The sequence below is a fragment of the Moschus berezovskii genome, chromosome X, assembly GCF_049115385.1.
Source record: "Moschus berezovskii isolate FMDL1 chromosome X, NW_MosBer_1.0, whole genome shotgun sequence".
NCBI classification, from domain to species: Eukaryota; Metazoa; Chordata; class Mammalia; order Artiodactyla; family Moschidae; genus Moschus; species Moschus berezovskii.
Genome location: NC_142488.1, coordinates 131,688,588 through 131,703,614, shown reverse-complemented (window position 1 = coordinate 131,703,614; position 15,027 = coordinate 131,688,588). Strand labels below are relative to the sequence as shown.

Below are 15,027 nucleotides of genomic sequence, written 5' to 3'. Positions count from 1 at the left end.
ATGAAAACAGTGGTAAGATTTACATTTCAGAAAGACAACACTAATAGCAATGAAAAGAAAAGCTTAGAAGGAAGAGAGCCTGAAAGAAGAAAAGTCATCTAGAAGTCTATACAAATAAACTTGGCAAGCAATGAGGTTTTATTATACTAAGGAAATCACAGCTGAAAAGAACGGGACAAATTGAAAAGTTATTATAGAATGACCTATTTCTGACAGCACTGACCAGACTTGCTACTGAAATAATTGAGTATAGGATGTTTTCATTGATAAAACAAAGTTTTATTATTGATTGTTTAGTAGAATTAAAGTAATATCATGTATGGATGTGAGAGTTGGACTGTGAAGAAAGCTGATCGCCGAAGAATCGATGCTTTTGAACTGTGGTGTTGGAGAAGATTCCTGAGAGTCCCTTATACTGCAAGGAGATCCAACCAGTCCATTCTAAAGGAGATCAATCCTGGATGTTCATTGGAGGGACTGATGCTAAAGCTGAAACTGCAATACTTTGGCCACCTCATGCGACGAGTTGACACACTGGAAAAGGCTCTGATGCTGGGAAAGGTTGGGGGCGGGAGGAGAAGGGGACGACGGAGAATGAGATGGATGGATTGCATCACCGACTCTGTGGACATGGAGTTTGAGTGTACTCCGGGAGTTGATGATGGACAGGGAGGCCTGGCGTGCTGTGATTCATGGGGTCGCGGAGAGTCGGACACGACTGAGCGACTGAACTGAACTGAACTGAACTGAACCAGGTTTTATAAAAGCAATTGTGTTTATTTTACAACAAACTGTTAATAAGTTTATGTTTCCTAAAATATGAATTATTGTTTTCCAAAAGAGAACTATTTTATAATGTTACCAAGTTGTTGCTTTTTTTAATTTTTGCTAAAACCTATCCAGAATAAGTACTAATTCTATGTTTACACTACATTAGTACTCACTGTATTAAATCTGAACAATATAGAGTAAATGGGCAAATATTCTCTTTCATATTAATCCCATCTAGGGTAAATATTGATAAATTTTTGGCTTTCATCTTCCTCTTCTTTTTTTCCTTTCGTATGTATATGTATACATATACACACACATTTAAAATATTAGTTTTTAAAATATTTAGGTTATAAAATATTAATAAATATCATCATAATTTATATGTATTTATGATGTACTTTTATGCTTAACAATTACTACTGGAACTTCCCTCAAAAATACAAAGAAATCATTATTTTTACCCTTGCAAGGTAGCTCATGGGCTTCCCAGGTGGCGCTCATGGTAAAGAATCTGCCTGTCAATCCTGGAGACATAAGAGACGCATGTTCAATCCCCAGGTCGGGAAGAACCCCTGGATTAGGAAATGGCACCCCACTCCAGTATACTTGCCTGGGAAATTCCATGAGCAGAGGAGCCTGGTGGGCAACAGTCCATAGGATTGCAAAGCATTGGACATGACTGAGTGACTAAGTACAACAACAAAGTAGTTCTCAGGGATGCAATTTATCATTATTTGTCTATCTCCTTTGATGGACATTTAGGTTTGGGGGGTGTTTGGGGGGCTTGTTTTTAAAAAAAATGTGTCACTCCAGCTACTCCAGCGATTGTGGAAAATGGAGATAAAATTACAGGGGTTCAGAGTTGGAGTGGACAGTGACAGTTGCTCATTTTGAGGGATACTTTGTTATTAAATTAGAGAAGAACATGCAGAGTGGCCCACTAATGAAAATACTTCAGATTATAAACAAGGAAATTAAGGTCCATGGGAGACAGACAACCTGAAACAAGGTATTATTTCCAAAATGCACCGTGAAAATGTAAAAAGAGTACAGAACTCAGGTGGGAACTCTGGCTCACATTCTAACTTTTTTAATCATGAACAAGTCCTAGGGCACCTCAGAGACTTAATATTCCAAATGTAAATAAAAATATCTCTTCACTGAGTTGACGTGAATCTCACATAAGAAATTGAATATGAAAGTGACTTTTAAAGTGTCAGATTGTGTTCACACATCAATTAATTCTTAATATCCAACACTTTGATGTGCTGACCACATTTTCTGTTAACACTCCAAATCCCCAAATACAGTGGCTTTCTACCAAAACACACAAATAGCATAACAGCCAACCTTATACCCCTATTTTACTAAATAATACCTATTGAAGAAAAGAATGATGTCAATATTTATTGACTACCAGATAAGATACTAGGCAGTTTTTTCTTATACTAGCCCTAAGATATAATTATTCCCATGACATAGGCACAGAAGTTTAGAACCACAGAAGCCAAGTAAGCTGTTTAGGTTTGGAAGAGTAAATCTAAGGCAAAGCTAAACAAGGATCAACCTTTCTGATTCCCAGTACATTCCCTCACTGAACTCAAACTTTGTGTGAGAAACAATCCATTCTAAACTTGCAACAAACAAAACTTTTCATGTGTGCTTTTTTTTAAAATCCCTTCTAATGTTCATTTTCTGGTGCTAATTTCACCTTCTTCACTTCTTATTCCAATGAACAACAGATTTGTTTTTTTCCCCCACATACATGTTGATGGGATCTGCTACATATGTAGTGCCTCTTCTTCACAGATGGCTAAAATCCTTCCATTTTTCTTCTTGTTACACAGGAGATAAAAAGTTGTTCCAAAAATTGAGACTAAAATTGATCCTAGTTTTGAAACACACACACACAAACACACACACAGCTCTAGTGAGAAAATATTCTAAGTCATTAATTCACTTTTTTTGCTTTTCAGGTTCTGAAAAGCTGAATCTTCTTCAATCCCTCTCAAAGGTTAGCTCCATGTTTCTCAGGGACAGAGATTATCTTGGGTGATTAAGAGATAAGAACTACTGAGCAGCGGAGACAAGAATAGAAAGCACAGAATGTTGACTCTGAAAATAATGTCAGAAACCATCTAGGTACATCCAGGTACAATGAAAACATGAAAGTGCTATGGAAATGTTTTGAAAAGGGAATGGAGAGTCATATTTGTCTCATTTCAGAAAAATGGGAGGTATGTAATGTACAGGTCACTAACACTGAGTTATTTTTGCCAGAGAAAATGCTGTTGAGACTACACTAAAAGAGACAAGAAAGGCTGACTTACAGTTTCTGACTTACTGAGCATGAACAGCGTTATTGGAAAGGAGGCAAGATACTGAAAGGTTCCTAGATGCACTCCCATAGGAGGGAAGAAACAAGGAAAAAAATGGCAAATTACACTCCCAACAAGAAAACTGCCGAGAAAACAGATGTGATTTATATCACCCATCATATCATAACACAGCATATCACCATTAACTTAAAAGATGTAAAGGATTCATAGCTACACAACAAGAGAACAAATAAAAAATATGTGATTCAGGAATATGCACAAGTCAACAGAAACTTAAGCATGAGCTCACAACACTTGGCAAAGAAGTTGGATGAAACAAAACTATCACATATGAAGCCAAACAGGAAACAACACAAAGAATGACAGATACTTCTGAAATCCCTGTAAAGGATAGAAAGAACAGGATGACCGAAGTAAAGAGAATAAAATGTAAATGAAGAAAAAATTTGTAAAAAATCTGAGAAAATTTAGGATATAGAGGGCAGGTAAAAGGGAGTCAACATAAATAAGTATCAGTATGCATTATACATATTTAAATAAATAATTGCAAAAGTTTTGCAGAAAGGAATCAGATCTTGAATCTACATATTAAATGGTCACACCAGGTTACACAAAAACATGACCAAAAAGATGAGCAATACTTAGATATATCTTATTGAAATATAAAGAAAAAATTCTTTGGGAACTCAACAAAAGTATCAAATCAATTGTGAATGAAAAATATCAGGATGGCCTCAGACTTCTAGAAAATAACATTCAATGTTAAAAGAGAGTGGAGCTAGGAAAGAAAAAAAAATCTACCTATAACAAAACTTTCATTCACCATCAAAACCTCAGACTATGTAGTTTCCAGGAGTTTTATAGGGTTCTTTACCTTTTGAGGGCTTCCCTTGTGGCTCAACTGGTAGATAATCTGCCTGCAATGTAGGAGACCTGGGTTCGATCCCTGGGTTGGGAAGATCCCCTGGAGAAGGGAAAGGCTACCCACTTCAGTATTCTGGCCTGGAGAATTCCATGGACTGTATAGTCTATGGAGTCGCAAAGAGTCGGTCACGACTGAGCGACTTTCACTTTTACTTACCTTTTGAAGAAACAAATAAAAATGGAAAAAGAAACTAGCTAACAAAAAGACATTGAACGAAAATTAGACTAAGTAGTTATTATTTAATTCGGTTATCTGATATAGTAAGATTAAAACACATAGAGGATTATGGTCACTGGAATAAGGAACTTCCCTGACGGCCTCAGTGCTTCCACTGCAGGGGGCGCACCTTCAATCCCTCCTCAGGGAACTAAGATCCCACCTGTCATATGGCATGGCCAAAAATTTTTACCACTATAAAAATAAATATTTGCAACATGTATCATCAATCCCTAATGAATAAAGAGCCTCTAAAAAATTGAGAAACACCAACAACCCAAGAGAAACTTGGGCAAGGATATGAAAAAGTTAAGCAGATCTAGAATATAGGGAAATTCCATAGGAAAAATGACCTGGTTTACTTAATAAATAATTTACAGGGGAAAAAAAGATGGAGGGCAATTGTTATTAGTTAAGAGACGGTTTTAGAGATATATAAACCAAAGGCACTGTGTTGACATTTTTGAAACCTAATTCAAACAAATAATTAAAAACACTTTTTAAAGTTACTGTGGATATTTGAATGTGGAGTATTAAATATTAAGGAGTCATTGTATTTTAGTACATGATGGTGATGATATTATGGATTGTTTTTAAAGTCTCATCTGTTAGAGAAACATACTGAAATATTAAAGGGTGAATTAATATGATATCTGAAATTTTATTTTAAATATTCCATAGAAACTATAAGAAAGAAAAGGGATAGGTGAAGCAAAAATGTTGGTAAGTTTTGAATCTGGAGATGGGTCTATGGGAACTCATTATATTATTCTCCCTACTTGTGAACATGTTAAAAAGTTAATTGTGTTCATTCAAATGAGCAGTTCTAAAAGCCCTGTATGGCAGTGCAATTATCTGTGTCTAAAGAACAAATAAATCAGAAATACCCCAATTACTTCAGTTACCACTGAAATACCCTTTGCTTTCCTTTACTGTTATTATTTGTTTTAAATGTAACAATTTTAAGTAAGGAATATAAGAGTCTTGTGACAGTTTTTATCTTGAGCTGACTGACTCTGAACTGACTGGTCATGTTAAGTAGGGACTTTGGCTAAAATGGGCTTCCCTGGTGGCTCACAGGTAATGAATCTGCCTGCAACGTGTGAGACCTGTGTTCGATTCCTGGGTCAGGAAGATCTGGAGAAGGAAATGGCAATCCACTCCAGTATTCTTGCCCAGAAAATTCCATGGACAGAGGGGCCTAGCAGACAGTCCATAGGGTTACAAAGAGTTGGACACAACTAAGTGACTAACACTTGATGAAAATAGAAGAATTACATTATTATAATTCTGCTCATGAAATCCTTTGTCATTTAGGGTGGGGGAAGAAGGTATGCAAATAGTATGGATATTAAGAAAAGTTAATCTGTTATTGATCATAAGTGAGATACCAGGAGGTACATAAATGCTGCTTTCTAACTATTCTGAAACCCCCTTTGCAGCATCTCACCACCACCTCTCCTAACTCATCCATGGGAGGGCTTTTGCTCCTTTAACAAATCTTGCTATGCAGTTCATAATTATTTCAAGCAAGCTATTATCCATCACGGGCTAACTGCATTGTTGTTGTTGTTTTTTAACTCTCTGGACAATACAATATTTGAATATAACAAATAATAACAGAAGCATTTCAAACAAGAAGGGAAAAAGTGCAAGGGGAATGATCAGACGTAGGGGTTCCAGCACTGTCGAAGGACACCAAACAGGTCATAGTTCCTTACATTTAATTTTAGGAATAAGTGGACATAAAACTGTAGGAAATATACTTGAACTACCGAGTAATGCAAACTACCAGACACTTTAATGCTACTTTAGCAAAATTCATGCATGTATGCACACTAAGTTGCTTCAGTCATATCTGACTCTTCACAACCCTATGGACTGTAGCCCACCAGGCTCCTCTGTCCATTGGATTCTCCAGGCAAGAATACTGGAGTGGGTTGCCATGCCCTCCTGCAGAGGATCTTCCAGACCCAGGGATCAAACCTGAGTCTCCTGCATTGGCAGGCAGGTTCTTTACCATAAAGCCCAGCAAAATTCATATTTCAAAGCAAATAAATATATACTTCATACAATTACCCCACATTGATCATCCATCAAGGAAAACATTCTCAGGACCTTGAATTGATACCCCTTTATTAGCTTCATTTTAATTGCTTTAAGAAGTTAAAAATATTTAAATTCATTTATTAAAAAAATAAATATTTCACTAATTTCAAGAAGACATCTCCCTCTACTTCCAAATCACTGTTATAATAACAGAAAATAACCAAACACAATGTGCATAATGTACCTCTAGCTTTACAAACCATCCTGCAAAACACAATAACACAGGATTAATGGATGGCACTGCTTACCTACTCAAGTGATTAGAGAAATTCAATTATACTTTGGAAGATTTAATATGATTCCATGAGTATGATCTACAATATGAGTGATTTCATTAACAGCTTAATTTCAGTGACCTTTTCAAGTTCAATGTGATGGGAATTCAGGAGTCTGAAGTTCATACTTGCCATTTCAACATTTTCACCTACTTTTAATAGTTTCCATCTGAGTGGTGACACACTCTTCAGATGTGCTTATCTCCTTCTCCATTCTTTTCTGCTGTGCTTATGCTACAATCAAACTATCACTAATTCCTCCCATGGTAGTCAGACCCTTGCTAGTATTGATGCTTTTATTGCAGAATCTGCCCCCAAGGTAGCCAGATTCTTAACACTGCTCCTCTCTGCAGCTCACAGCGTAACCTGCTCCTCCATGACACACAAAGGACACTAACACACACACACAAACACACACACAGTCAGCTCACACCCATGCATACATGCCCAGGATGTGTGCATTTCCGATTCCAGAAGCTACTGGCCTAACTGTCATGAGTGCTACTCAGGCACTGTGTTGGCATCTTCACTGATCCCTTAATTCCCCATGAAAAGAAAGGACTCACTTGGTTTGGTGGTAGGGAGGAGATCTCATCTATTCATGCCTTCAACTTCCACCCTGAAAAGGTCACCCTCAAATCTAATCAGTTTGGATTAGATTTCTGGACCTTACCTTGTAGCAAGGTAGCATCCTAATTTTGGCCCAAGGCACCATAAAAGCAAGAAATTGGAATCACCATGAGGCCAAGAACTACCTTTCTTTGACCACCATATCTCTTTCTCCTCTAAGTGTACCCAGGCCACTGATTACTTTGGATGACTGATTTTTGGTTTCACTGGATCTCATTCAGCTCTCAGCTCTTAACCAGCACTTTACCACATCCACCCCCAGGACGGACTTCAACTTCCTCTGCTACATCGTTACTACCCCTGTCACACCCTCCAGAAACAACCTGCTTAGGCTGGAAAAATCACTCCTGCTCTGAACTTTGCCTGTTCACGAAAGTAATTGTAAACTGGCTTATCTGACTTCATGCCAGATCCAAAAGAGTAAACCAAGTCTCATCCTGCTCACATTTCCACTATCTCTGAGCCTACCCTGCTCCTATGGACTCCTGACATTTCCCTACTGAGGCCAAGGTCATAGCAAGAGATCTGTTTCTGGAATGATGCTTCGGTTCCCAGGCCTGAGAGTAAGAGCCCAAGTTTACTGAGTGATCACTGTGTAGCAGGGACAGTTCGAACTATCTCATGGGTGTGATCTCACTGAATCCACACCCATAAAGTACCAAGGAGAATTATCAGGATCTCATTTAACCCACACTGTGAGGTTTACCAGTACAAATAAAAGAACACCTAGTTTCGAAAAGTCTTAAACAACTAGGAAATTCATTACCTAAATTAGAAGTTCTAAGGTAGGGCTGGCTCCAGACATGGTACAATGAAGACATTGGGGCAGATAGACATAAGAAGAACTCAGAACAGCTCAAATCCTCCATGACATGTCCTGGCTGGCAGCGACAGCCCCCACAAACCCCCGGACCAAGTTTCCCTGACTTAACACTGCAGTGACTTAACTAGGTAATTGCCTCACAAAGGTATGCAGTTTCTTCTCAACACTCACCCCACTACCTCTGTGCCTCTGAGCCCTCCGGGCCCACAGAGAGATCTCAGCATAGCTCAGATAGCATTACAAGATCTTGTCAGTTTCTTCAGGCAGGAATCTGGGGCACATGGATGGGTGGGAATTCTAAGGGGATCTGCCTAAGGAAGATGAAACGTTCAAATTGGGCTCCACTTAGTATGTGCACATTTATCCAGGATCTGGGATTTAATGTTAGCTCAAGCACCTAAAAGAAGTTTTAAAACAATGTGCTACACTATATATTGAAGCCTGAAATCAATAGCACCCCACAGGCACTAAGAGTTAAGGGGCAGAACATCTCTGACCATGTTGAGGAAGAACCGCAAAGCTCACGAAGATAGAAATATTGTGTGTCCTGGCTTGTACTTGTTGTTCCAGTCTAATTATTAATAGTGTCCCCTTGAAGCTCTCTCAAAAGTGTCCCAGTTTGGGATGGTGCGCCACCTGCCTGCTCAGCCACCCTACCCATGCCACCTCAGAAGCACCAGAAAACACTCCCTTCACCAGGGCTATAAGAAAGGCGTCGGTGGGGGTAATACCAGTTTTCCCCATAAAGCCCTGTGGTAACTGTCCCCTGGAGCTTAGTCGTGACAGTGGGGAGTACAGAGATTGAAAGTTGAACTAGATTCCCTGATACTAGTGGGGATAATGAGAGTCAGGGTGAAAGTGGCAAAGGCCAAATATAGTCCTTAACCACGAAAAGACACTTTTTGTGTTTTTTTGGTAGTGCTTGAAATTTATTGAAAAGAATGCAAATGCTTTTTCCAGGTAGCATTGAGGAGCTGGGCTGAGTACCTGCTTTTGTTTGTATTGTTCAGTTTTTAGTATTTTTGTCCAAATGCACACCTCGATGGGACTGCTGCAATTTTGAAACAAAGATGACAGGTGTGCAAAACTGGTGCATAGGAGAAATGTTAACAATTGGGTTGCCAGGCACAATGGGCCCCTGCAGCAATCTGGTGGGGCAGGAGGAAGACTCCGAGTTAGCAGGAACAATTAATCAAGTTGAAAGATTAGCCCCTGGGGAGGGGGGTGGAGTTGTTGGTGAGCAGTCCAAATCAGTGTCCCAGGAGGTGGAGCCCACAAAGGCATCTTCTAGGTTGCTCCCGATCTGCAAAGGCCGGGTCTGTCACTGGAATCTGGTGGAGGGTGCTTGGGTGGCAGCACAGTTCGCTGGGAAGAAGTGCAGGCCTGACAGTCGGCAGGGCAGAGTATAGGCTGACCGGTTTGTAAGAGGGGCTTGCCCTATAGAGCTGGGGCTCAGAAAACAGTTCTAATGAGCAGTGAGGGTCGTGGGGCTGGCCAGAGTGGGCGGCAGAGCGCACTTCAGAGACGCTCCAGACTCAGCAGCAGGTGACTGGAGAGCACTATGCCTGGAACAAAGACAAGCACTACAGCAGAGAGTGGAGGGTGAGGAAAACAACTAGAAGGGAGGGAAAGGCCAGGGATCACAGCGTTAGGGGAGCGCCGTGGCTCCGGGCAGGGCGAGACGGGAAGGAGGGGGATGGCGGCGGGCTGTGCCCTACCCCCCTCCTAGGCCCGAGGGTCTCCGGGCCTAGTAATCATCTTCTTCATCGTCGTCTTCGTCTTCTTCGTCGTCATCCCAGCCAAAACATTGTTTCATCTCATCGAGGAAGGCCCGGTAATCGCCCAGGATGGGGCTATCCATCTCAATATAGGGCACCACCCACTCCTCGGCTTCCCCGGTGAGCAGGCTGATCAGGAATGCCACCTTCATGGCGTCGTTGCAGAATCGGTTCTCGTTGACGAGCATGTAAGACGCCGTCTGCACGATAAACTCGGGGAGCCGGGAGCTCTCGCCGTCAAACGTTTCGGGAAAGGGCACAGGGCAGCTCGGCGGACGTACCTGGCGCAGCAGGGTGGCCCTCTCGCACACCAGCAGCCGAAGCTGTTCCATGAGCTGGCTGTTCTCGATGCTAAGGGCGCGGTGCCGCATCAGGAGCGCGTGCAGCAGCAGGACCAGCTCGTCCACCATAGCGAACAGCTTGGAAAGGCAGGGCAGGCTGCAGCTCGATTCGGCTGGGCTAAGGTGCGCTCAGAGGCCTCGCAGGAAGTGCGTATAGGCGGAGACGCGCGGTGGCTAGGGGCGAGGGGCGGTGCGCGCAGGGGTCCCGGCGGCGGCGCAAGCTCCGCCCACACAGCCGAACTGACGGCCCTGCGCCGGCGCCTCCAGGCTGGAGGAGGCGGGGCCGGGGAAGGCAAGGGGCGGGGCCGGGGTGGTGCGGGCAGGGGCTCGGGGTCCGCGCTCGCAGGTCCCAGGGCCGCTGGATAAAGGCGGAGACCCAGCCTTGGATGTGGGTCCGGCCCTAGGCTGGACCGTGCAGGCGCGGAAGATCCATCTCTCAGAGAGGTTCAACCTGCTCAGGTTAGAGGACTCACCACCCTTCAGCCAAGCCGACTCATACATCTCGGTGTTCCTTGGAAGGCCAGTGGCCCCTGGGTTCCCTCTGAGTGGTTTTAACACATTGCTTGGCTTATGAAATCTTCCTCACCCAAAGAACCGTTAGCAGTGCTAGCTGCACGCCAGCGTCACACCCTGTAAGAGTTATGAAAGACCCTCAGAGGTCTTGTCTTTCATGACAAAATAATGACTTTTCTCTGTCTGGAAAATAGTATTGTGTACCTCTATCCCTTTGTTTAAAATTATTTTTGTAAATAGCAAAGTGTAAAAAGTTTTGCAAAATATAGCATCTAATCACGATTTGCAGGAGTCCTGCCTATCTTTGACTCTACTTCTATTCTAATGTCAGTGTTCCTTGACTACTGGGTATTTATTCCCTGCTTAACAATAAACACCTGTGTTTTTAAAATGGTTTTGCTTTTCTACTTTGAATGTGATTATTCAAATAGTTGACAAATGAGTTGGGGAGATAGCCTCCGGGCCACCACATTCTGTTGGAACTCCTTTTAAAATATATTCCCAGTCGAATCACTTCTTGTTACTTCTACCAATACCACCCTTTTCCCAGCCCTCCTTTCTCACACAGGCTGTTACAACTAACTACTTAACTTTCATTCTTCTCTTCTATAGTGAATGTAGGGACAGGACTCCTTTAGAACAAAAGTTAGATCACTTCCCCTCCCTGCTGTAAACCCTGCAATAGTTTTCCCCTCTCAGTCAAAAGAAAAACCGAAGTCTTGGTAATGGCCTACCAGGCCCTGCCTCATCTGTGTCTCATCTCAGTTCCTGCTGTGCTCTAACCACATTGATCTCCCTGCTGATTCTCTCACACAAGTAGCTCTTGCCTCAGGATCTTTGTACTATCCTTTCTACCTTAGAAGGCTCTCTCCTCATTTAACTGCCTGACTCTTTCTCCCTCGGGTTTCAGAGCGGACTTTCCTAACCACTTCACCTATCAGAGCACCCCACTCTCTGCCAGTAATCTCTAACCCCTTGCCTCACTTCATTTTTCTACACAGCATTTATCACACCAGCAGCCATCATATCCTACAGCACTTTGTGTATTTGTCGGCCGCCACTTTAACATGGAAGTCTGTGTGGACAGAGGCTTTGCTTTGTTGGTTGCTCTACCCATAATGCAAGAAAAATGCCTGGCCCACAGCAAAACTCCATAAATATTTGGTGGATGAAAGAATCTCAGGGTTCAGATGTTAAGATAAAATTTACAAGTGGTGGCAGCACAGAGTGTTCAGAAATGCTCAAGTTATCTGGTATGTTCCATCTCTGATCATGAATAGTTTCCATTGTGAAATTATGACTGACGTAATAAAAGCGGCAAAATAAAAATTTTAAACCCTACTCAGTCCTTTTACAATAGAATTCGATGGACATCCATGGAAGTGAGAAGCTGAGAAAGAGGAGAGAAATGAGGCCAAGGTCCAAGGGAAAGGAGGAGGATCTCACTGTGGTGAGGGTGGGCAGGGAAAAGGACAGGCAGGTGGGAATATGAACCCTTGAACTCTCCTGGGATGTGAGCTCCCACACTGGATCAGAAGGCCCTTGAAACCAAGCAGGGACCCTCTCTCATTCATCCTTTCGTCTTCTGCATCTGAAAGCATTAACTAGTTGCTCCATAAGTGTTCAGTGGCTGGAATGAAGGGACAGGAAGTGGTAAAGGTAGGTTTCTGGGCCTCTTGCTCATTCACAGCTCAGGGTGGAAGGTGAACCTGCCTAGGGCCACAGTGAGTATCCATCTCTACTTTCCAGCTCTAGACCCTAATCCTGGAGTAGAGGCCCAGAGTTTTAGTTCCAGTAGCACACATCCTGCGGCAGGCACTGGATCTGGCGATTGACATGTGTTTCTTGTTGACCTTTGCACAAGGACCATACGTGGGGATGGGCCCTCTGGGAGACTGAGACCCAGGAATTAAAGACTTGCCTAAACCCAGGAGAGCAGTATGTTGGTGGTACGATAGATACCACTGTCTCAGCTTCTCTGATTGTTGTGCCCATGCGCTTCCACTGAAAATTATTTCTGCATTGGATTTCTGTGGATTAGGAAGGTCAGTTGAGGACCCAGAGATGATTAGACACTTGCTGTTCTACTCCCATTCCTACAAACCCATGACAGAAGAAGTCAGGGAGGAAACCATAGGAATCAACCACTAGTATTACCTCTGAAAGGGCTCTGGGTACCTAGAGAAAAAGAAATGCCCAGGCCAGAACCGACCACAGAACTGAGCAGGGATTTTGTGAGGTGCTTCCCAACTTGGAGGGAGAAAAAGAGACAGGCAGTTCATCAGTGACTCACGAGGGAAGCAGTTGGGAAGAGGTGGGTAGTATCACTAGATAAATTATATAGAATTGTAATGCTCATGTTAACCAGCTTCTTGGTGCTTGCGAGGCTGTCCCACCAAGGTCAAGGCCTACCAGCCCTTCCTTGCCCATTTATCCTGCTTACGACTGCATGGCTCCTTCCTTCTTCCCCTTTCTCCTCTAAAGTGACCCTTCGATGTTCCTTTATGGCTATGTGAAGATGCTGGCAGAAGTAAGTACACCATATGACTTATCTCAGACTCAGAAACTTTATCAGAACAGCTCTGGCCCAGAACGTTCCAAGGGGGGTTCAAACATCATGCTTTGGTATGAGCACGGGCACAAGGCCAAGGGAGTGAGTGATCCCATGTGCTGATCATTTCTACCTCCTTCCAAGCTCCAAACATTGCCCTGGTATATACCTAGCAGTCAGACTGTAAGATTCCCTTGAAATAAATATGAAAACATCCCTAGATTTTTCATCTTCCAGGGAAATGTGTACAGATTGAGAAATCAAGCTGACACTTGAATATGCAGACAGGAGCAGAAAACAGCTTTGAAAGGAAAATTTGCCAGAGGGTCAAATGGATGCCACTAAGATATGGGCCTTTGCCCATACACACCTCCTCCTCATTCTTCTTAACCAGGTCCACCTGGGGTTGTGTTTTTACATTAACCACACCTGCAGGGATGTGGAGACCTTCAGCCTAAAGAGAAGAATAGGAGGGTACAGCTTTCTTCCTCCTGTCTTCATCCTCCCAGCTCACCAAAGTGCACTGAAACATTTTTACGTGTTTATTCAAGTACTGAAGAAACATATTCTTATGTTAAAAGAAATTAACAAATACTGGCATTCTAAAATAAAAAGGAAATATTTCCAGTACCTTTCCTTCTTCCTGCAAAATCTCACTTAACAGGATTGTTGAAACTCCAAACTTTGGTTTGCCTCCTTCCATTGTATGTGTGTGTGTGTGGGGTAGATATGTGTATATATATATAATATATATGTATATACACACATGCACACACATACATAGTGTTTACAGAATCCTAATACATACAGTTCTGCTAACAAATATATGTCAAACTACCTTACATGTCAGGAGGCACAGAGATATGATGCACAGAGCTGTCTTCTTCATAATTGCACAGTACTCCTGAATTTCTTAGGTACATTCCTGCCTCAGAACCAAAGAGATCCAACATAGCTCAGTTTCTCAGATGATGCGGGAGAAGGATGGCAACAAATACACTCATAGTCCCAAAGATGTAGAACTGGAAAAATAGATTTCTATAACTGAATTATGATTTCTATGAGTTAATGGCTTATTATTAAGTAATCGGTATTCTTCATGTATGTTTTTAGATGGCTGTAATATAGCATTTATTACCCACAGTATATTGCACTAGATTTTTGTTCTCATGGTTTTTCATTCCTAGCTTTTTTTAATATAATTAGTATGTTGAACATGCAAGAATTTATATAGTAGGTTTGTTTCTGACATTTTCACACATTTTAGAAAGTACCTGGCATCATCATAAATTTTTTGTTGTAAGTGTTAAGAGTGTAGCTTGGCATAATTTGTGTCTATTTATTTTAAGTATATATTTTTAAATTTATTAATTTTAATTGGAGGCTAATTACTTTACAATATTGTATTGGTTTTGCCATACACTGACATGAATCTGCCACGGGTGTACATGTGTTCCCCATCTTGAACCCCTCCTCCCACCTCCCTCCCCATATCATCTCTCTGGGCCATCCCAGTGCACCAGCCCCGAGCATCCTGTATCATGCCTCAAACCTGGACTGGCGATTCATTTCACATATGATAATATACATGTTTCAATGCCATTCTCCCAAATCATCCCATCCTCGCCCTCTCCCACAGAGTCCAAAAGACTGTTCTAGATATCTCTGTCTCTTTTGCTGTCTCACATACATGGTTATAGTTACCATCTTTCTAAATTCCATATATATGTGTTAGTATACTTTATTGGTGTTT

The 15,027-nt window shown here is 42.0% G+C and overlaps 1 protein-coding gene across 1 annotated transcript; it reads right to left on the bottom strand.

Moving 5' to 3' along the window:
• Positions 1 to 9,011: 9,011 nt before the first annotated feature.
• LDOC1 (LDOC1 regulator of NFKB signaling) lies at positions 9,012 to 10,395 on the bottom strand. The gene has a single exon (XM_055438423.2). The coding sequence runs from the start codon at positions 10,277 to 10,279 to the stop codon at positions 9,839 to 9,841; it is 441 nt and encodes a 146-aa protein (XP_055294398.2). The 5' UTR covers positions 10,280 to 10,395; the 3' UTR covers positions 9,012 to 9,838.
• Between the last annotated feature and the right edge of the window lie 4,632 nt (positions 10,396 to 15,027).